At 45.8% G+C, this 23,615-nt stretch overlaps 1 protein-coding gene across 5 annotated transcripts; it reads left to right on the top strand.

Annotated features, from left to right (window-relative positions):
- Window positions 1-11,959: 11,959 nt before the first annotated feature.
- On the top strand, window positions 11,960-23,578 carry LOC138390631 (cytochrome P450 4A11-like). Of its 5 annotated transcripts, none has more exons than XM_069479942.1 (12): window positions 11,962-12,208; window positions 15,159-15,300; window positions 15,937-15,981; window positions 16,462-16,589; window positions 17,569-17,693; window positions 18,139-18,197; window positions 18,641-18,747; window positions 18,832-19,022; window positions 19,123-19,256; window positions 20,181-20,245; window positions 20,390-20,466; window positions 23,159-23,578. In XM_069479942.1, exons 1-12 carry the CDS (start codon window positions 12,014-12,016, stop codon window positions 23,352-23,354), a joined length of 1,464 nt encoding a protein of 487 aa, XP_069336043.1. In that variant the 5' UTR covers window positions 11,962-12,013; the 3' UTR covers window positions 23,355-23,578. The 5 variants fall into 5 exon arrangements, with proteins under 5 accessions (XP_069336044.1, XP_069336043.1, XP_069336041.1 ...); XM_069479940.1 differs by having other exon boundaries at window positions 17,569-17,697; window positions 18,047-18,197; XM_069479939.1 differs by having other exon boundaries at window positions 17,551-17,693; window positions 18,043-18,197.
- The last annotated feature ends 37 nt before the right edge of the window (window positions 23,579-23,615 follow it).

The following is a 23,615-nucleotide window of genomic DNA, read 5'->3' as shown; positions in this document are numbered from 1 at the left end:
AATTAGCCAGGCATGGTGGCACATGCCTATAGTCCCAGCTACTTGGGAGGCTGAGGCAGGAGGATTGCTTGAGCCCAGGAGTTTGAGATTATAGTGAGCTATGATGATGCAACTGCACTCCAGCCAGGGTGACAAAGCAAGATCCTCTCAATCAATCAATCAATCGTATTCAAACAAAGTAAGAGATGATGTTGAATGGAGATTGGCCTGGTTGTTTTCCTAATATAGTAGCACCTGAATACCAGGACAGCTTTCTACAGCACTTAGTCACTCTAGTGATAAATAGGGAAATTTACACACCTATCAGCAGTCTATAGCTAGTTCCCAATTCCCTGTAGAACCAGTAATACTGTCTCATCTCCTTATAAGCTTTATATTTGTCTATTAAGATGCAAAATGGAAACCATTCCTGGTTTTACCTTCAAAGCTGAGTAACATGTTGGTTTAGTCTTGTTTCTTTCCCAATCTTCTTTTTCAAACAAGTTTTAGGAACCTCCAAAGACTTCCCACCTCTGATTACATATATGTTCTTGTTTATATCATTAATGACAATGTGCTAATGATACACCTAGCTCTAAGAGCAATTCTGGGAGAATTAAAGGAAGAATGATATAACCTATAATCCGGGTGGTAGTGGTTACGTCAAACTGCCTTCACCTTTTTCTCTGATCTTTAAGGTCAAACACAAGAGGCCTCCCTAGTTTACAATTCATAATCATTTGTAGTCCATTTAAATGCTTTCATCTTTATTCTTTGTTCTGATAAATTGCTTATGACTACATAGTTTAAATACAGAATAAAGTTAAAATGAATGCCTCCAACTTGAATGGCCAAATAGCTTATAGAGGTCTTGACTTGTTTAGACCATAAAATCTTTACACCATACTGATAGGATTCTTTTGAATTAAATTAAACTAGATTAAAACAAGTGTATAACAAAACTAACAAGATTAAATATCCGGCCAGTAAAATATTTTTCAAGGCAAATAAAAATGATTAGCTCACCTTTAGATGACAATCAGAAAAGATGATAATGATGTCTCGTGATACAAAAAATATTAAAGATATCAAAAATAAGAGACAGTATCACCAAAATATTACCATAATATAGAGCACAGCATTTACTTTTTTCTGGAAAAAATAGTGGTGAATATTAGGCATCTTATTAAAAGAAAAAAAAAACCTCTTTAGAATTGCTATTGGGAGAAAATCAAGCTTTAGATTAAAAAATTATCTCTAGGAGTATTTCAATCCTTTTCCCATAAATAAAAGTACACTTTTCTTGTTGGCAGAAAAATGAAAATTAGCAACTTCTACCATATAGAATCTACAGTCACTTAGTATACAGAATATATTGCCAGACAAGATAGGAGACATAAAATCACTATTGCTCATAATTATAGGCTAATATCCATTTTAAAACTACTTAAGTAAAATATATTCTAAATGCAATTTTTTTGACCTCTTGGTATCACTGCTTTCTCCTACAATGCATTCTACATTAAATTTAACTTACTATTTTTGGCAGGTAAAGTGTAAGTGTTAATGGCAAGAGAAGTTATGAGTTGAACAATTCTGTCTCATATTATTTCCCAAATAAAATACTGCCATGGCTGGAGTATTTGAAGAACTAATTGAGTTTGTGTCTGCCTAGAAGATAAACAATTTATTTTTATGTGAATAGTATTTCAAGGGTATGTAAAGTTACAGAATTCCTGCTAAACAGATTAAATTTTTCAAACCAAGAAAAAAATTCCTGCAGCACTTATTCCCTATCTTGACGGCTTCAATCATTCAGATCAACAAACTTACTGCTATTCTGGGGAGAGTCTTCTACCCATAGCCCGAAGAAAATGGGCATAGCCTTTAAGTAAGTTATTACATGTCCTGAGGGCGTGATATATATTGAATAGAAATGGATGTAAATAAAATTCAGATCTCAAAAAAAAAAAAAAATTACCAGAAACGTGGTGGTTTAAAAAAAATAGAAATTTACTCTCTTGGTTCTGGAGGCCAGAGTCTCAAATATCTCCCTCCTCTGCCTTCACGTGGCATTCTCCCACAAGTGTGTCAAATCTTCTTCTGCCTCCCTCTTATGAGGATACAAATGATTTCATTTAGGGCTCACTTTGATAAGCCAGGATAATCTCTCAATCTCAAATTCCTTAATGTAATCACATCTTTGAAGATCATTTTTTTCTAAAAGGTAGCATATACAGGTTCTAAGTAGAATCTGATATCTTCGGGGGTCCTTAGCCTACCATAGTCTGCCCTTTGTTTCCCAAAGATTCATGTCCATCCCACGTGCAAAATATATTCACCCCTTCTCAACATCCCCAAAGCCTTAATTCTTTATAGCGTCAACTCAAGTCCAAAATCTCCTCAGCTCAAAAATCCCAATCTTATCACCTAAACCATCTAAGGTACAGGTGAGACTCTGGGTATAAGCCATCCTTGGATAAAATCCTTAAAATCTCTGGAGTTGTGAGAGAGAGAGAACAAAACCCCCACAAGTTATTTATTCCCTAAATAAACTGTAGGACAGGCATGGTATAACAGTTATAGAAATTCTTATTCCAAAAGGGAGAAAGTGGAAAGGAATAAAAGGAGTCTCTGATCTGTAGAAATTTCAACGTTCCGTGCGGTAAATTGCATTAGGTTTCAAAAACTGGGAGTAATCCTTCGTGGCTTGAGACTCCATCCTTAGGATCCTCTGGGACTGAGCTTTTACCTTCAGGGTTATTCTTCCTTTCTCTCAAAGGATGGCACATATTTGCAAGCTTAGTAGTTTTTTCAGCTTGTTTCTTTCCTGTAGAATTTTGCGAGTCCAGGAGCCTTCTTTCATCTGGCCGTCTCTCTGCTGCTTACAGTACAAGCTAGCTCTGCTGATATCACATTCTGAAAACCTGCGAATCTCTCATGGACGTCACAGAGATTCACACTGCTAGACAGGGAAGGCTTCCAAAGATTTTTCCTAGATAATTCCCATTGCTATTCCTGGCTTCTGAGTTCCCTGGGAGCATTTATGAGTCACACACCTAATGTCTTCAGCACTAGCAAAAGTTACCCTACCTAAAAATGATACAAGCCATATTTAAAAATGCACAGCCAACATATTACTGAATGGGGAAAAATTGAAAGCATTCCCACTTAGAACTAGAACCAGACAAGGTTGCCCATTGTCCCCACTGCTATTCAACTTAGTGCTGGAAGTCCTTGCAAGAGCAATTAGGCAAGAGAGCAGAATCAAGGGTGTCCAAATGGGGACAGAAGAGATCAAACTCTCACTCTTTGCTGATGATATGATATTATATCTAAAAACCCCAAGGATTCAACCAAGAGACTCTTGGAATTGGTAAGTGAATTCAGTAAAGTCTCAGGATACAAAATCAATACACACAAATCAGAGGCATTCACATATGCCAATAACAGTCAAACTGAGAACAAAATCAAAGACACAATACCCTTCACAATAGCAACAAAGAAAATAAAATATCTAGGAATATATTTAACTAAGGAGGTAAAGGACCTCTAAAGGGAGAACTATGAAACACTGAGGAAGGAAATCGCAGAGCATGTAAACAGGTGGAAAATCATACCATGCTTGTGGATCGGAAGAATCAACATTGTTAAAATGTCTATACTACCCAAAGTGATCTACAGATTCAATGCAATCCCTATTAAATTACCAACATCATTTTTCACAGATATAGAAAAAAAAACTTTACGCTTTGTATGGAACCAGAGAAGACCCCATTTAGCAAAAGCAATTTTAGGCAATAAGAACAAAATGGGAGGTATTAATTTACCAGACTTCCAATTATACTACCAGGCTCTGGTTATTAAATCAGCTTGGTATTGGCACAAGAACAGGAACACAGACCAGTGGAACAGAACTGAGAATCCAGATATAAAACCATCCTCATATAGCCATCTCATCTTTGACAAAGCAGTCAAAAACATACACTGGGGAAAAGAATCCTTATTCAATAAACAGTGCTGGGAAAACTGGATAGCCACATGTAGAAGACCGAAACAGGACCCACACCTTTTCCCTCTCACAAAAATCAAATCACGGTGGATAACAGACTTAAACCTAAGGTGTAAAACTATTAGAATTCTAGAAGAAAATGTGGGAAAAACTCTTACAGACATTGGCCTAGGCAAAGGATTTATGAAGAAGACCCCAAAGGCAATCACAGCAACAACAAAAATAAATAAATGAGACCTGATTAAATTAAAAAGCTTCTGCACAGCCAAAGAAACTGTCACAAGAGCAAACAGACAACCTACAGAATGGGAAAAAATTTTCGCATGCTACACATCCGATAAATGGCTGATAACTAGAATCTATTTAGAACTCAGGAAAATCAGCAAGAAAAAATCAAACAACCCTATAAAAAAGTGGGCAAAGGACACAAATAGAAATTTTTCAAAAGAAGACAGAAGAATGGCCAAGAAACATGAAAAAATGCTCAACATCTCTAATCATTAGGGAAATGCAAACCAAAACCACAATGAGATATCACTTAACTCCAGTGAGAATGGCCTTTATCAAAAAGTCCCAAAACAATAAATGTTGGCGTGGATGCGGAGAGACAGGAACACTCATACACTGCTGGTGGAACTGCAAACTAGTGCAACCTCTGTGGAAAACAAAGTGGAGATACCTTAAACAGATACAAGTAGACCTACCATTTGATCCAGCAATCCCATTATTGGGCATCTAGCCAAAAGAACAAAATACATTTTATAATAAAGACATCTGCACTTGAATGTTTATAGCAGCACAATTCACAATTGCAAAGATGTGGAAACAACCCAAGCGCCCATCAATACATGAGTGGATTAATAAAATGTGGTATATGTATACCACGGAGTACTACTCAGCTGTGAGAAATAATGGTGCTGTAGCTTCTCTTGTATTTTCTGGATAGAGCTGGAACCTATTCTACTAAGGGAAGTATCCCAAGAATGGAAAAATAAGCACCACATGTACTCACCATCAAATTGGTTTCACTGATCATCACCTAAGAGCACATGTAGGAATAACATTAATAGGGTGTCGGGATGAAGTGGGGGGCGGGGGGAGGGGATGTGTGTATACGTACATAATGAGTACGATGCGCACCATCTAGGGGATGGACACGTTGAAGCTCTGATTCCGGGTGGAGTGGGGGCAAGGGCAATATATGTAACCTAAACTTTTGTACCCCCATAATATGCTGAAATAAAAAAAAATTAATCTCAGCTAGATCTCTAAGGTCATTGCTTACAAGCCCTGCTTCCCACACAGCTGTAGGATATCATTCAATTAAGTTTCCTGCCACTACATAACGAAGTTTGTTTTTCCTCCGTTTCCAATAACATGTTTCTCATTTCTTTCTGAGCTCTCCTCAGAAGCACCTTTAACGTTCAAATTTCTACTAACACTCTGTTATGGTAATAGAAGTGTTCTCCAAACCAATATGAGCTTTTCCATCCATGCTCCTCGCTTCCTTCTGAGCCCTCATCAGAAGCATTTTAATGTCCGTATTTCTACCAATAGTATTATATTAATATGTTTAAGGCCATCTGGGCTTTTTCTACCCTGCACTACAAAATTCTCCCAACCTTTACTTATTATTCAATTCCAAAGCCGCTTCTACCTTGTTAGGTATTTGTTATAGCATTTCTCACCTCTACTACCAAGTTCCCATGGTTGCTGTAACTAATTACCACAGATGCGATGATTTAAAATGACTTGAGTCAGGTACAGTGGCTTCTGACTGTAATCTCAGCTACCTGGCAGGCTGAGGTGGGAGAATCACTTGAGCCCAGGATGTTGAGACCAGACTGGGCAACATAGAAAGACCCCATCTCTGAAAAAAAAGAAAAGAAAAGAAAAAAGAAAAAACACCCAGAAATTTATTATCTCATAGATCTGGAGGCCAGAAGTCCAAAATCAGTATGCTGGGCCGACACCAAAGTGTCAGCAAGGCCACGCTCCCTCCAGAGGCTCTTGGGGAGAATCCATTCCCTGCCTCTCCCAGATCTGGTGGCTGCAGAGCATTACTTAGCTTATGGCTGCACCAGTCCAACCTTCAAGGCCAACATCTTCAAATCCTTCTCTGTTCCACCTTTGTGTGGCCTTCTCTCTGTGTTAAATCTCCCTCTACATTTAGGGCCTACCTTGATAATCCAGGATAATCTCCTCACCTTGATCCTTAACTTCATCCCATCTGCAAAGACTCTTTTCCCAAATAATATAGCATTTACAGGTCCTAAAGATAAGAACTTGATATTTTACTTTGTTGAGGTCATTATTCAGCCTACTATTGTCTTCCCACTGGTCTTCAAAGGATGTCCATCCCCCATGCAAAATGTGTATGTCCCATCCTAACATTCCAAAAGCGTCAACCTATTACAGCATCAATTCAGGTGCAAAGTCTCATCTACATAACATGAGCTTAAAACTAGAATCACACTTCTGTGGTTGTGGAGGGGTAAGTGATAGTATAATGGAGAATGAAACATGTCACATACATAGGCCTAAGGCTAGTGGTAGTAAATTCTTTCATAGGAAATGTATGGGTGGGCCATAATGAAATAGTGGGTGTAATGCTTGTACTCACATAAATAACATTGTTAGCAGTAAAGTCTTAATAATAAAATTACTTTTCTGGAATACATGGGTTACAAAATTCTCCTAAAAATAAAATCATTGTAGGAGTAGTTATCATAATAATATTAGCATATTCAGCTAAGAAGAATAGGCAAATTGCTACATATTTAGCACTAAAGCCTGATACAAGTTATGATTCTCCTGCAGTGATATTGAATGGAACACTCAAATAGTTTATTCAAAAGTTAAAATAAATCCTATTATGGTAAGTGGGCATGATGGAAAAATTAATCACAAATATTCTTGGGTAATTATATGGGTAGATAGTGTAAATGACTCCCTTATTAATGTAAGTGTTAATAAAGTGCTAAACTTACTTCATATGAAATTGTGCTGCTGCTCTTAATATGCCAATTAAAGAAGGTGTATTTTAAGTTTGAAGTTCATCCTGATCTTAGCATGAGGTATACAGCTAGGCTTGATACTGGTAGAATAAATAATGTCCCTAAGTTCATATTAATTAATGAATATGGCATTAGGCAAGAGAATTCAGTTGTTAATGTTAAGGTAAGAGATTGAATTGATGCAATGATACATGTTAATATAGAGGAAGGTAATGTTTATAGTGATTCTTGAATAAACAATTTTACAGTCCTGGCAAAGTCCATACGGGAACTTCCAACCTTTTTGAGGTTGTACATGTCTTACAATTTTTGTAAAATGAATATTAAAAATGATATGGCTAACTAAACAGGAATAACTAATAATAGTTGATTAATAATTAATACATTGTTATGAAGAGGAGTTACACTTTTGATTATAAATGTCTAAGTTTTACACAATTACTAGGCTCTGCCACCTTAACAAGGCCAATTTTGGGGTAAAGTTAGCGTTTATTATGTAGATTAAGATGACTTCATCAATTTAATATAAGGTGCTTTTGACAGATTGGCCTTATAGAAGCTGGTTAGGGATGATATGTCTGTGACTGCAAGGCTTCCAATATTTAATGAAGATGTAGTAAAAGACAGAGCTTTACATAGTTCTATTTTTTTAAAGATCTTATTCATCACTTAAATTATAAATAATGAATCTAGAGCCTAAGAATAATAAAGTTTTAAAGAATGCTCATGTAGAGATATGTAAAAATGCCAGGTAGGGTTGATTCATGCCAATAGTTACTTTTATTTTTTTTAATATATTTTTTTATTTCGGAATATGACAGGGGTACAAATGTTTAGGTTACACATATCGCCTTTGCACTGCCCAAGTCAGAGGTACATGTGTGCCCACCCCCCAGACAGTGAAAACCTCACCCATTAGGTGTGAATATACCCATCATTGCCCCCCCCACCTGCCTGACACCCGATGAATGTTACTTCCATATGTGCACATAAGTGTTGATCGATTAGTACCAAATTGATGGTGAGTACATGTGGTGCTTATTTTTCTATTCTTGTGATACTTCACTTAGTAGAATGGGCTCCAGCTCCATCCAGAATATTATAAGAGGTGCTAGTTCACCGTTGTTTTTTGTGGCTGAGTGTACATATATCACATTTCATGAATCCATTCATGTATTGATGGGTACTTGGGTTGTTTCTACATCATTGCAATTGTGAATTGTGCTGCTATAAACATTTGCATGCAGATGTCTTTTTTATATGCCTTTTTTCCCCTAGGGTAGATGCCCAGTAGTGGGATTCCTGGATTAAATGGTAGTTCTTTTAGTAAAACTTTTAGTTCTTTGAGGTATCTCCATATTACTTTCCATAGAGGTTGTACTAGTTTGCAGTCCCACCAGCAGTGTATGAGTGTTCCTATCTCTCAGCATCCATGCCAACATTTGTTGTTTTGGGACTTTTTGATAAAGGCCATTCTCACTGGAGTTAAGTGATAGCTCATTGTGGTTTTGATTTGCATTTCCCTGATGATTAGAGATGTTGAGAATCTTTCTCATATGTTTGTTGACCATTAGTCTATCTTCTTTTGAAAAGATTCTGTTCATGTACTTTGCCCACATTTTAATGGGGTTGCTTGATTTTTTTCTTCCTAATTTTCCTGAGTTCTATATAGATTCTAGTTATCAGCCCTTTATCAGATGTATAGCATGCAAATATTTTCTCTCATTCAGTAGGTTGTGTATTCACTCTAGTGATAGTTTCTTTGGCTGTACAGAAGCTTTTGGATCAGGTCCCATTTATTTATTTTTGTCACTGCTGTGATTGCTTTTGGGGTCTTCTTCATAAATTCCTTACCTAGGCCTATGTCTATAAGAGTTTTTCCAATGTTTTCTTCTAGAATACTTATGATTTCATGCTTTAGGTTTAAATCTGTTATCCATTGTGAGTTGATTTTTGTGAGAGGTAAGAGGTGTGGATCATGTTTTAGTCTCCTGCATGTGGCTATCCAAGTTTACCAGCACCAATTGTTGAATAGGGATTTGCGGGGAGTTAGCTACGCTCCCCGCAAAGGGTGTTTGCATTCGGGTCTCTCAGGCAGTGGTCGTCGCAAAGGATGAAAAAATAGTAGGAAACAGAAATAAAAAAATAATACACAGAGCCAAAGATATAGTTTATAAAGTAAAGTTTTATGAAGATAGACAAGGACGGTGTCTAGAAGATTACAATCTCTCCTGTGGAGAATGTAAGAACTGAAATTTTACACAGGTACTTTATAGGGCAGATACAGGCTCCCGTTGCTAACGGCAACGGGATTTAGGTAATAACAGGCAGTTTGGTTTAGGGTCAAAGTCTTCTAAAAGGCTACAACAGATCCTTTAACTAACTCTATCTAGGTGAACAATGAGTAACAAAATCTTCTTAGGGAAAACTTCTAAATTTTATGATAAGGCTATTACTTTAGCAAAAACAGAGACATCTTGGCTCTCTGGTAAAAAATACAGGGGACCCACTCTGATCTGCCCCTGAAGGCACCCACACCTTGAGAGACTAATTCACAAATATCCCCTCTGTGTCCCTGGGGGATGTGATCAAGACCTGGGTATATAGAATCTGACCTGCCGGTCTGTCCCCCAGGCCTTGGGGATCAAACCCTGACCATGCTAGGGAGAAGGACACTGGTCTCAAGTGTCTCTCACTGGGTGCCCGAGAGAGAGTGTCCTTCCACCTCAGGGTGTGTGCCGCTTTGCTAGAGTCAGCAGGCAAGCAGCACCAGAGAGGGCCAGCAGGGAGGGAGCTCACAGTCTGAGCACCCCTCAGTCTGTTGCAGGACCTCAAAAGGAAAAGTCTGAGCCCCGTTCGCTGTGGAAGCCTCCATGTGGTGATGCAGTGGGTCAATTGTCTCTCTCAGCCAAGAGTCTAGGTGAAGGGAAAGTCCAACCTCTGGTTGTCTCCAACCCCCTCTCTGGGAGGCAGTGCGCCCAAAATCATGGGGCTCTGGAGTCACGCAGATCACCCAGGACCCACTGGATCCCTGTGGCTCCTGCAGTCTGTCCTGGAGTTGGGAAATGTCTGTGTGGGGATGAGCAAGATGGGACCTGTGTGGTTGAGGTCCCCTGGGGAGCAGAAAGGAACCCGGTGGGTAGAGAAGCAATATGGGGCCTGCTGACCAGCTTGGGTCCATGGGGCGGGAGGCACCCCGGGGGGAAGGGGAGAACCAGATGCCCTGTTTGCAAGAAGCTCTCCACTCACTGGTGGCAGCAGTCTCCGGGCTTGCTTTGGCAGAAGGTCTCTCCAGCAGCTCGGGCGGGAGCCCACCAACAGCCTGAGATGCGAGGGAGGGGGATGTCAGCCAACCCACCTACCCTTCTTGCCGGTCTCCGAGCCTCGCTGGCTTAATCCCCATCGGTGCCTTTCTCCTTCCAGTTCTGCTCTGCAACCTCTTCCCGTGGAGTCTCCTGCAGGTGCAGGCACCCTTCCTTCTGACCTTCATCTGCTCTATGTTTGTCTGTTTGTTTTTTCTCTTTCATCTAAAATTTCTCCTTCTTAGAGACACTCTGACTGGTGGTCTTTGGTCCGCCATCTTCAATGGTTACTTTTAGTAAGGCTAGTTGATTTCAGACGGACACAGCAATAATTATTTAAATATCATTTTGTGTTAAAGCACAGATTGCACTAAACAATACAGTAAGGGCTCCTAAACAGAGTGTAAAAGTTTTAATTGTGAAATTATTTTTCTATTATAGGATGAAAGAGAATTAGTAAAAATGCTCCTGCTTGGCCGGGCGCGGTGGCTCACGCCTGTAATCCTAGCACTCTGGGAGGCCGAGGAGGGTGGATCGCTCGAGGTCAGGAGTTCGAGACCAGCCTGAGCAAGAGTGAGATCCCGTCTCTACTAAAAATAGAAAGACATTATATGGACAACTAAAAATCTATATAGAAAAAATTAGCCGGGCATAGTGGTGCATGCCTGTAGTCCCAGCTACTCGGGAGGCTGAGGCAGTAGGATCGCTTAAGCCGAGGAGTCTGAGGTTGCTGTGAGCTAAGCTGACGCCATGGCACTCACTCTAGCCTGGGCAACAAAGTGAGACTCTGTCTCAACAAAAAAAAAAAAAAAAAAAAAAAATGCTCCTGCTACAACTGTAGGACTTGGCTGAAGCAGGACTGAACTTGCCACAGGACCGTCTATGGGCAACAGAAGACAGGAGTATGGTCCAAACGGACCAGATTTTTCTGGCTACAGCCAAAAGTAGACCTAGTAATGGGAAAAGATCATAATGAAGATTAAGTATAGAAATTTGTTGAAATTGTCATGTATTTCAATGGAGAAGGAATCATGCTAATGATAATATAAAGCCAATCTCTTCAACGCAATGACATAAAATTGTGTGAAGGGCTGTGTTCGCATCTCTTTGTCCTTATCATCATCCAGTCAATAGAAAGGACATAGCTCCCACTTCTTCTCACCCAATATATAGTTGAAAGAGGTTGTCATGGTAAACAAAATTAGTATTGGAGTAACACATAAAAGTCATGATTCAAAGACTTCGTTAATATTAGGCTTTGAATGTGCATATCACATTGAGAATTTAATTTGATCATGTACAAAAAAAGTGCTACTGAATGAACATTATTGCAATGTAGTAAAGAAAAATGCGAATTATTTGAAGTCAGATCTCATGTCTGTTTTCCTCCCAGCCATGCCCCCCACCCAGCATACTGGCTGACACAGAGTAGGTGCTCATTAAATATTTGTGAGTAATATGGAAGGGACAATGTGGGTGCTGTGTGGCCATTACCACTGTCAGCTGATGAAGCTTTGCTCTCCCTGCTTCGCCAGCTGGATCATCCACAAGTTAATCAACTCAGAACACTCAGATCTAAGCTCTGTCCTCAACCTTCACCCTCCCCACAGGTGGGTGGGGCATCCCTCCCAGGACTTGGCAGGGGCAGGCAGTGGCAGTCAGAGACAGGCAGAGGCAGTCAGTGGTCCTGCAGGCACTGAACCATGAGTGTCTCTGTGCTGGGCTCCAGCAGACTCCCAGGAGACATCTCCGGGCTCCTCCAAGTGGCCTCCCTGCTCAGCCTGCTTCTGCTGCTGCTCAAGGCAGCCCAGCTCTACCTGCGCAGGCAGTGGCTGCTCAGAGCCCTCCAGCAGTTCCCATGCCCTCCCTCCCACTGGCTCTTTGGGCACAGCCGGGAGGTAAGAAGGAGCTGGACAGGGGAGTGGGAGGGTAGGGAGGGTCGGGGTGCTCAGAGCCTGGTCAGCAAGTCCAGAGGGCAAAGGCTTATGCTAGGCACAGTGGCTCATGCCTGTAATCCTAGCACTTTGGGAGGCCGAGGTGGGGGGATCACTTGAGGCCAGGACTTCCAGACCAGAAGGCAAAGTCTTACTGAGTGATGAGCATGGGGCCTCCGAGAAACACCCTGCCTACCCTCCAGTCTCGGCTCATCCCAGCCACGGGGAGCTCACTCCCTTGCAAGGGAAATCGTTAGTATTTCCTTGGTCTCCCCCTCTCCAGGCTGAGCACCCCCAGCAGCCTTAGCTGGTGTCAAAGAACAAGGCTTCTAGATGCTTCCCTGCCCTGGTCACTCAATGCCATCCTCTCTGCCTGGCACCGAGTCTGCCTGGGAACATCAGTCTGATGGAATCCCTGCCCTGTGGGTTCGTGGTCTGTAGAGACTGTAGGCATGAATCTCAGAAGGGGTCAGGCTGCAGGGAGACAGCTCACTCTGCAGGGGAGGGTGGGTGATGTCAGGCGTAGGGGACCAACTGGCTCTGTTTGCCTGAGACTGAGGGAAGATCCAGCACAGGTGATTTGGGGGCTGAAACCCTGACAGTCATGGGCACACCTGAGAGGGTCAGCCTGCACAATTTCCTCCAGCTGAGGGGTGCTGATGTCTGAGTTGCACCATCGGACAGTGTCTGTTGACCTCCCGGCTCTCCTCCCACACACCTGGACTGTGAACTACTTAGAGCCGAGCATCCCCTCCCTGTGCCCCAGGAGGACCCTGCACCCAGCAAGAGCCTGGCACAATGGGATGGTCAGCCCAGGTGTGTAGAGAGACAGAGGAAGGAGGGAAAGGAGCATCTGGATGGCTGGGGAGGGGCAGTGCCCACCCCCTGCACTGCCAGCACCAGGGGTGGAGGCACCAAGCAAGGTAAGGGGCCACAGGGAAAGGGCTCACCAAGGGCTGTGGATTGAGTGCGCTCAAGAGGAGATATGGGTTGCAGGGAGCTGAAGCCTGTTGTTTCTCAGCAAGGAAGGCAACGTGATCATCAGCAGACTGGAGCCAAAGTGGGGAACTGGAAACATCCAAGCCCTACATGGACTGGTCCCAATCCTCTCTCCCTCCTTCTTTCCCAATCTCCTTCTTTACTCTAAGTCGGATTATCAGATAGATCATGACTTTATCAGATGATCTGACTTCATCAGATCAGATAAAGTCAGATAATTGTCCTCCCTACTTGCTTGTGCATTCCAACCTCTGGGCCTCTGCTCACACTGTGCCATCTCCCTGGAATGACCTTGTTCTACATATGTCCATTGGCCAAGGCCCATCGCCAAGCCACCTCCTCCAAGAAGCCCTCCTGGGTATCCCAGAAGTAGAGGGGGCAATTCTTTTTCCTTTGGTCTGTCCTCAAGGGGGAAGAACGGTGTTAACCTGATTCAGTTATTTTTCTGCAGTGTCATAACTGTGGGCTCCTTCTGGGAGAGACCATCTCTGATTCATCTTTGTAACCCAATAGCCCCTTAATAAATGATGACTCAATCAACGAATGAGCAAGTGAATGATCAAGAGCTTTCTAACATTCTGTTCTGAGCCAGGGCCCCTCTCCAAAGCTTCCCATGGTGCTTGGGCTTCCTTCCACCCCAACATTAATTGTCTTCCACCGTACAGCCTCTAATCTTTCTGTCTCCCCAGCTAGACTGAACACTGCAAACAGGTGCGGATCCATAGTTGTATCCAGTGGCTGAACCAGTGCTTGGCATGTAGTATGTGTTCAGTAAGCATGTGCTGAATGAAGGAACCTGTCCCATAGCAGGGCATGTTGCCTCAGAGCTGGTGAACATTGTTGTCAGAAGGATGTGGGCAGAGCTTCTATACCTCCATAGTAGACAGTTGCTGGGAGTAACGTAGAAGCAGTTAGGATACAGAAGAGTCAACTAAATGGAACAGCTCTAGGACCAAATGTCTATGAGGATTCCAGACAAGACAAAACAAAGCTGAGTCTTGGAAGTTGAGGGCAGGCGGTTGCTCTGTGGCAAAGTGGAAGGGCGTTCCAGGCAGAGGAAGAGCAAGTGCAAAGGCCTGGGAGAGCGAGGGGGTTAGCTGCTGTGAGGGGCAGCAGCAGCACTGGGTCATGGTAGACTTGCCAGCATGGCAGCGGCAAGAATAGAGACACCGGAAGGCAGAGGGCTTTGTGATCCACACCGAAGACTTTTGAAAAACAACTCCAGGAAGCAGGGACCTCACAAAACTTTCTCTTCATTGATGAGTGAAAATGAGAATGAAAAACCTAAATCTCAAAATTAAAGACCAACACCAATTTGATATGTGTTTATCCAGACTTGGTTCTATTAACCCATACACATTCAGCATGTAGAATACTGTTATACACAATTTTGTATTTAATCTTTTTTTCACATACTCATAAGCATCTCAAACACTATTTTATCTTAACAGATACTTACATATATGCAGGGATAATATTGAAAATATAACAACCGTATGGTAATATAAAATTAATGAATAATTAAAAATTTTAAATGTATCTATTTTATTCTCTGAATGAATCATTTTACAAATCTGTTTACTGGGTGATGAAAGTTGTTGTGTAAATTGTCCATGGAAAATGTCATACTTCCGAAGGTTTCGTACAATGTGGAGACGATGCCTGGCTTAAGTTTCTGTGGGCAGTGTTGAGTGAGAACCACAGCTCTGCCCAGTAGGGAAACAGAATTTGGCTTAGGTCAAGGCCTGGGGAGATAGCAAGAATCTGGATAAGAGCCCAGGTCATCAGAAATGGTTTCAAATTCCTAATCTCTACTGATAGATCGAGAACTATGTCCTTATGGTTGTCCTGTCCTTCTGTCCCCTGCAAAGACTAGGACAAAAGTTTTCATTGATTTTTCCTTCTTTATTGACAGTTCCCAAAGGACCAGGAACTGCAGAGGATTCTGAAATGGGTAGAGAAATTCCCAAGTGCCTGTCCTCACTGGCTGTGGGGCAGCCACGCGCGTCTCCGCCTCTATGATCCTGACTACATGAAGGTGATTCTAGGGAGATCAGGTGAGATTGAAACCTGCATTGCAGGTGGAGCAGCTCCTGCCTCTTGAGTATATGCCCCTGGGCTTGTAAAACTGCAGAAGAAAATGGGAGTTCAAACATCAATATCTGAACCTTCTACCAACCATCCACCAAGCCCATAATCCAGCCTATGGCAAAAAATATTTACTGAGCATTGAATGTTCAAAATGGCTGAATTTCCTATTCTTTTCTTTCTTGCTCTTCTAAGCAAATTGAGGTGATCTGTTATGTAAACTGACCTAATCTGAAGCATAAATTTCATGTGGACACTGACTTGGATTTGGAAGTTCTGATTATCTCCTGTCCTGGTTTGGGGAGGCTAAGCCCCCACCTGTGTAGAAACACCCAAGGCTCTGTCTTACTCTTCGGCATGGGGGACGTGGCCTGTGGCTGTGGCCCACTCACCATCCCAGTTCTGTGCGTGCCCTGCTGCTGGCTCCCTGAGTCTGCCTTCCCAGGCCCACGCTGACTTTCAGCAGAGACACAGGAAGAGATGGGAGGCAAGTGGGTGGTGATATGGGACATACTGCCACTGACCCACATCCAGAACTGTTGGCAACCACAGCCTCCTTTGTTTGGTCCTCCAGTTTACTGCTAATGTCCTGCCTCATCTTTCAGATCCAAAGGCTGATAGTTCCTACAGATTCCTGGCTCCCTGGATTGGTAAGTGTGCCTAAACAGGGCTGCTGTCCATGTGCCAGAAGGTTTGCCAAGAGCTATCTCTTTGGCTCGCAGAGAACAACAGGGGACAGGCCACCACTCTCATGACTCCATCCCTAATCAAGCCTCACTTCTCTTCCTCTAACAAGACCACACCCCTTCCTAATCCTGGGGTCAGCTCTCCTGATCTCACCTTCTTCCACTTTACCTCTCAGGCCTCTCCATTCTCGCCTGACGTTCAGTTAATATCTGCCCCAAACACTTTTCCACCTTCGTCTGCTCGCTGCCCTAATAGCATCAATACACCAACCAAATTGGAAAACTCACATTCCTGAAATGCACTGTGCCTTTCCTGCCTTTGCCCATAATGGGACTTTCTTCTGGGTTTCTGCACCCAGGATCCACCTTCTGTCCCTCCCAAATTGTCCCCCGCTGTCCCTCTGGTCCCTCCTGCACATGTGTACACACCTGTCTCTGGTCCAGGGTACGGTTTGCTCCTGTTGAACGGGCAGAAGTGGTTCCAGCACCGGCGGCTGCTGACCCCGGCCTTCCACTATGACATTCTGAAGCCCTACGTGGGGCTCATGGCAGACTCTGTCCGAGTGATGCTGGTGAGCCCGTCTCTCCCTGCCCTCCACACACCCGCTCACGGCACACACTCCCACCAATTGCACTCCAGCACCTGTGCCTGCAGACAGCCCCGACACAGCCGCACCGAGCAGTACTCTCAGGCTGTTCCTGTGAGAGTAGGGTTCCCCTAAGTGGATGGCGTGGGAGAGCACCCAGGCATTCAGCCGGGTCCACACTTTGCTCATGGTCTGAGGAAAAGAGGGTCCCAGTGCATACAAGCCCCTCTCTTCCCACGTTCACATTTCAGCACAGCGGACTGGAGGAGTGACCAGTCCTGCTGGACAGCACCACTACCTGCCCCAGGCTGGCCGGGCCAATGGCAGCTTCAGGGGAAGGGCGGACATGCCAGGGTGTCACTCAGAAAGGCTCTGGCCTGGGGCTCAGGGCTTCTGCGTGGATTGGAGCCACCATGGTGTGCACTGGACACGAGGTCTACGTTCTCAGAGCCATGCCTGCCAAGCCATCACCTCCCATCAGGCCTCTGATTTCTCACCAACTGTGCCCAGCAAACAGTCGATTAATGAAAAGGAATTAAAGTCTTTGATGTCTCTGCATTAGGAACCCATAGTGGTCCTTTAGGCTTCTGTGGCCTTGACACATTTGCTCCCTAATGCTGGCGTCCTCACTGTCCCTCAGGTCTAGCTCTGCTCTCAGAACACTAGTTTTTGTCCCAAACAGAAAATTTTTTTTTTCATGAACCAAAAGGTCACAACCGATTGCCCAAAGTTAAAATGTAATTCAGACTTTAGGAGAAGATACGTTTAATTTTGTAATAAAAGTTTGTGTGAAATAGACATCATTTGAGAAACATTTGCTTCACGGTCCTCGTTCGCTATAATGCCCCTGCTCTCTAACGAGAGGGGTCCCAACAAAGACATCTGCAGATTCAGGGGAAAGCTGAGCCTGATTGGCAGAGAGCTTCTGGGGGAATTGAGAAGTCAGTGCCCCCTTTCACCACAGGACAAGTGGGAGGAGCTCGCCAGCCAGGACTCCCCTCTGGAGGTCTTTCAACACGTCTCCTTGCTGACCCTGGACATCATCATGAAGTGTGGCTTCAGCCACCAGGGCAGCTTCCAGCTGGACAGGTCTGTGATGACCCTTGTTCTTGTCGACTCGAGCGGATGTCCCGGAGAGGCTGGTGGGGCACCGTGGAGGCCCCTGCACACTAACCAACACTCAGCCCCTGGCCCAGCTCTGATTCCAGACCAGAGCACACCGTGCCTCAGCCCAGTTCCCTGATCTCTCTCAGGGGCCAACTCAGGCTGTCACGCCACCTTCTAAAGGCCTGAGGGTCATGGGGCTGTAGGACAGAAGAGACTTCTGCCTCAGTGCTCCCTGTCCCCATTGTTTGAGGCCCTGTCCACCCAGATCCCACTGCACCTCCAGGTGAGGGGGTCCCTGCCACCCTGGTATCTTCTGCATTCTCTCCCTCAGGAAGTCCCAGTCATACATCCAGGCCGTGAAGGACCTCAACAACCTGATCACTTCCCGTATTCTGAATGCCTTTTACCAGAATGACACCATGTACAGCCTGACCCCATCTGGCCGCTGGAACCGGCGCGCCTGCCAGCTCGCCCATGAGCACACAGGTTCGGTCCTCTGGGCTCCCCGCCCCTACCAGCCACAGCCCCAGGCACTGGCCCTGAGCCCTGAGGCAGAGCCAGGCCCCTGGTGTCCCTGAAGAAGCTGGGACTCACCCATGCAGCCGCCTCTGGGGACCTCCCTGGTGCTAGGGCAGGGAGCTGAAATGTTATGGGGCAAGGTGCTGTGCAGGGTCTCCCTGTGTCATCACATGGGTGATGGGTGAAGGAGACCCCATCCCGCAGCATTCAAGCAGGGGATCCATGGGCTGTGCCTCGGATGGGAGGCCTGATCTGCATCACCTGGGGTGAGAGCTCCCACCCCAACCCACACACCCACTCCCACACCCATCTTGAGCTCTACCTGGTACCCAGATTGGGGCAGTGGGGCAGCTGGGGCTACTGGGGGTGCTTTGCTCTTGGCTCTGCCAGTAAGTGCTGTTCCGGGACAGACCGAGTGATCCAGTGGAGGAAGGCTCAGCTGCAGGTGGACGGAGAGCTGGAGAAGGTCAGGAGGAAGAAGCACTTGGACTTCCTGGACATCCTCCTCTTGCTCAACGTGAGTGTGTGTAGGAAAAGCCTGAGGCTTTGCTCAAAGCAGAGAGCAAAACCCAACTGTGCCCTCTCACCGTGGCCTCCCCAGATGGAGAATGGCAACAGCTTGTCAGACAGGGACCTCCGTGCTGAAGTGGACACGTTCATGTTCGAGGGCCACGACACCACAGCCAGCGGCATCTCCTGGATCCTCTATGCTCTGGCCACACACCCCGAGCATCAGCAGAGGTGCCGGGAGGAGATCCAGAGCCTCCTGGGGGATGGAGCCCCCATCACCTGGTGAGTGAGCGGTCAGGTGAGGAGAGAGCCCTGCCCTCCGTACAGGGGGAGCCCCTGGTCTGCCAGCCCTGCCTGCTCTTCGAGATGGGCTTCATTTCAGGGACCACCTAGACCAGATGCCCTACACCACCATGTGCATCAAGGAGGCCCTGAGACTCTATCCACCGGTGACAGGCGTTGCTAGAGAGCTCAGCAAACCCGTCACCTTCCCTGATGGACGCTCCTTGCCCAAAGGTATGAGCTTCCCCACACTCACTGACCTAAACCCTGCACAGGCACACATGGAGAATCAGATATCCACGTGCACTTCAGCACTTCTGAACCTCTCTGTCTCCCTTTCCTCATCGGCTAAACTGAAACTTACTTTGTAGTTAGGATTAAGTCTGTAAAATGCTTGGCACCGATCTTGAACCCACCAAAAGTTCAATAAACACATGTTAGCCTTTGGGCATGTCCCTGGGATGACAGCCCTAACATTCTATTCCCCGAGATGTGCAGGGCTGCAGGGAGAACTCGACAGGGACGGAGAGAGCTGAGGGTCCTTTCCTGTCAGTTCAGGGCAAATGAGGGAGGTCAGGAATCCAGGGTCCTGGATCAGATGGGGTCCAGTCGCTGAGGAGCCCCAAGGTTGAGGGCAGAGAGCAGCTGATGACCAGGTCTTAGACCCCTACCATGGTCAGAGGCCACCAAGCTCAATCCCCAGTGGGGCCTGCTCCCAGTTCTGCCACATCCTAGCTGTGCGATCTGAGGCAAGACAATCAGCCTCTCTGAGACTCAGGCACCTTGTCCAAAAAATGAGAGTAACAGACTGTGTTCCTTGGAGGGTGGCGGTGAGCACTGGGTGAGTTCAGGTATCTTCCCCAACGGCTCATGGGTGCGTTGGTAAATGTGAGTTGTGCCAGGACTTATTACAGACAGCAGCCTCCAATTCTTTCGTGCTTCTCCTTCCTGCATTCGGGGTTTTCTCTCCCCATCTGCGCTTACGTGACTAGGCAAGCCCACGCCACCTGCATAGTGACAGGCTCATCCCACTCAAAGTGGTGATTTGTGGCACATTGGCATTTTGTGCATGCCCGTGCCCCTTGTTGGCTGACGGACCAGGTGCCCACTCAGTGGGTGTAACCTTGACCACTCTTCTGTCTCACACCTGCCCCACAGGTGTCATAGTCATACTTTCTATTTATGGCCTTCACCATAACCCGAAGGTGTGGCCCAACCCAGAGGTAAGAGGGTCCTGGGAAGAGGGTGGGGTGACCCCTCAGGACCAACACCATCACCTGCTCCTACCTCTGGACGTCCTGTCCCCTTATGGGTGGGAAGCAGGGGCTTGACCGGTACCTGCCCTGGCCCTGGTGCTCTCTCTGCAGACGTTCGACCCTTCCCGGTTTGCACCAGGTTCTCTTCCACATAGCCACGCTTTCCTGCCCTTCTCAGGAGGATCAAGGTGAGGCATCCTGTGAGGTCATGGAGCTGGGGAGATAGGAGGTGTCTCTGGGCACATACCAGATGTGCGTCAGCCCTATGCTCATATGTGGCACCTTCAGTTACTTCCTTGAACGTTGGTGTCTGTGGGAAGGAGGCCTGATGTGGCTGTCTCTGTGTACTAAAGGAAGGTGGCATTTCAGGACACATCATGGGGACTTTTCTTCTTTGCTCTTGCTCCACAGCCAGCCAAAAATCCCTCCCAACTTCAGTGTGCTCTGGTGTTTTCCACATTTTAGGAATATGAATTTTCAGAGTTAGATTTTCTCCAGTAAATTAAACTTCATATGTTTGTTTTTCTCAATTATCAGGTTATTAGTCAATTTCTCTCTTCCCAGACATTCTCATATCACCACATCACCTTTCCACTTAATTCATCAGTCTGCCATAAAGTGCAGTCATTGAAATGTTTCCATATGTTTAGAATTCATACGCCTTGCTAGTCCTACCATTCAAGCCCAGTATGTGAATATTCAAGGTAGCCCTTTGTGGAAAGTTTTACACCCCTGTTTGTTGTCTCACATATTTTGCTGTCTTTTTTTTCTTTTTTCTTTCTTTCTTTTTCTTTTTTTTTTTTTTGAGACAGAGTCTGGCTCTGTTGCCTGGACGAGAGTGCCGTGGCGTCAGCCTAGCTCACAGCAACCTCAAACTGCTGGGCTCAAGCGATCCTTCTGCCTCAGCCTCCCGAGTAGCTGGGACTACAAGCATGTGCCACCATGCCCGGCTATTTTTTCTTTATTTTTTTAGTTGTCTGGCTAAGTTTTTTCTATTTTTTAATAGACACAGGGTATAGCTCTTGCTGAGGCTGGTCTCAAACTCCTGACCTCGAGCAATCCTCCCGCCTCGGCCTCCCAGAGTGCTAGGATTACAGGCGTGAGCCACCGGGCCCGGTCTATTTTGCTGTCTTGATCAATGAAGTTTTCAGTGCATTATAAAGTTCATATATTTATGTCTAGCTTCCCACTTGTCTAAATTCCGTATGTGCAGTGGGATCTCTATACCATAGTCCCATAGTCTACATGGTACAATGCGGCAACAACATAAAAACGAGAACGATAAACTGTCATTGAGAGAAAACCCACTATCAAGCATATAACACATACCTTTTGAAAAGTTCCTGGTATGTAAAATGTAAAACATGCTTGAAAGAGCCATTGAGCTGGGCAAGCACACTCCCAATGACAGCTGCAAAAATACTCAAAAGATTGCAGGAATCGTCCTGTGAAATACAAATGGCTAAAAATGATGTAAATAGTTAGGAGAAATACGGTTTTTCTGAATGCATAATTCTGTGAATTCACAGAACAGACTTTGAGAAAATTGTTCCTCTAGGAAATAGTTTTCCACCATTGGTTCATCCCAGGATGAGTCTTTTCTCCTGAGCAAAGTGCGCAAATCATGTTGCTGCCACTAGAGGACAGGAGAGTATTAGGTACTTTAATTTCTAGCTCAAAAATAATACTTCATCTCGGTGTTTTCCACTCTATTCTCTTTTTAAAATTAATTAACTTCATTTAAATACAAAAGTATCTATTAAGCCGATCACTGTGGGTCAAATGCTCTGCAGTATGATGGGGAAACACAGATAAAGCATATCGTCCCTGCCTCTTGGAGCTGAACGTCAAGGACAGAAATGAGTTGTACAAACCATGTACCTACACTGCAGACATGCCTCATTCCTGCTCTCGCTCACGTTGAGTTTTCCATGCTCCTGGCACTGTCCTGGCACTGGACTGTGATTGTCCTTGAATAAAGCACTAGAGCTGCCTTAGACTGGGGGAGGGAGAGGTACAGCCAGCAGAGGGGTGAGGCCAGCTGGTCACCGGCCTTAGCTTAGGGGATGTGGTAGGCAGAGGTGGAGGGAAGACACTCTCAATGACCTCCACATGACCTGGGCTAGGAATGGGGCTGGACGGGCAAGAGGTGGGTGAGACAACCAGCCGCAGAGGGCTTTGATGCCAGCGGGGGGTGGGGGGGACAGGGGGCGTTGGGCCACTGCCCCACCTGTGAAGAAGAGCGGGGCAGGGACTGAGCTGGGCCGTGTGGAGGGAGGGGAAGCAGGGAGACCCGAATCTGCCAGGAGGGAGGACTGAAGGATGAAAGGAGGGACATTTCTGGAGTAGAATCAGAAGGCTACAGGTGCTGGCGCACTGAGGGGGTGAGGGCAAGGCAGGAGCCTGGACCACAGAGTGGGAGAATGATGGGGCAACAGCTGATGACAGGTAGGATCTGGGCCCCTGAATGTCCCCCTAGGTGGTGAGCACCCGAGAGTGTGGTCCACCCTCACCCTCCAGTGATCTGAACTGGCCTCCTCACTGGGGAACCAGAAACTCTCTGTGGAAGGAGTGAGCAAACTGATGATTAACTCCTTAAAGGATTCATGAGATTAGACTCTGCCTTGGAGCACTGGCCCTCTCCTAATGCAGGGTTTCCTGCCTGCTCAGAGCAGAGGTAGCAGTTGGGAGCTAGCCCTGAAGCTGGTAGGCTTGTCAAAGGCCAGGGGAGAGTGCACCCTGTGAGGAGAGGGGGCAGGGCTGGGCACGTGCAGGAGGGTCTGAACGCCCAGCTCTGGGCTGGAGCTCGGGGCCAGTCCCTGCCCATCTCAGAAGGGGGCCTGATGCCGCTTCTCCTTTCACTGTCCCTGCCCCACCCAGGAACTGCATCGGGAAACAATTTGCCATGAACGAGCTGAAGGTGGCCATGGCCCTGACCCTGCTCCGCTTTGAGCTGCTGCCTGATCTCACCAAGGTCCCCATCCCCGCAGCACATATTGTGCTGAAGTCCAAGAATGGGATCCACCTGCATCTCAGGAAGCTCCCCAACACTTATGGGGACCAGCATGGGCTCTGAGGGCCTCCACCTGCCGTCCTGCTGTCTTGCTGTCCTGACCCCTGCTCCTGTCCCCTGCCTGTCTGCCCACATCCTGCTTTTTATCTGCCACCTGCCATTCCTCCTGCAGCTGTCCTGCCTCCTGTCCCCTCATCTGTGTGCCTTTGTCTCTGTCACTGACTCCAGGCTCACTACCTGTTTGTCCACCTGTCTCCTACCCACCTGCATCACTGCATGTCCACCTGACCCCTGACCTCCTGCCTGCCCTCCCGCCTGTCTGGC

This window comes from Eulemur rufifrons, chromosome 8 (genome assembly GCF_041146395.1).
Source record: "Eulemur rufifrons isolate Redbay chromosome 8, OSU_ERuf_1, whole genome shotgun sequence".
Classification (NCBI taxonomy): Eukaryota; Metazoa; Chordata; class Mammalia; order Primates; family Lemuridae; genus Eulemur; species Eulemur rufifrons.
Note: the sequence above shows the minus strand (reverse complement) of the source record. Positions and strands in the feature narration are given on the sequence as shown.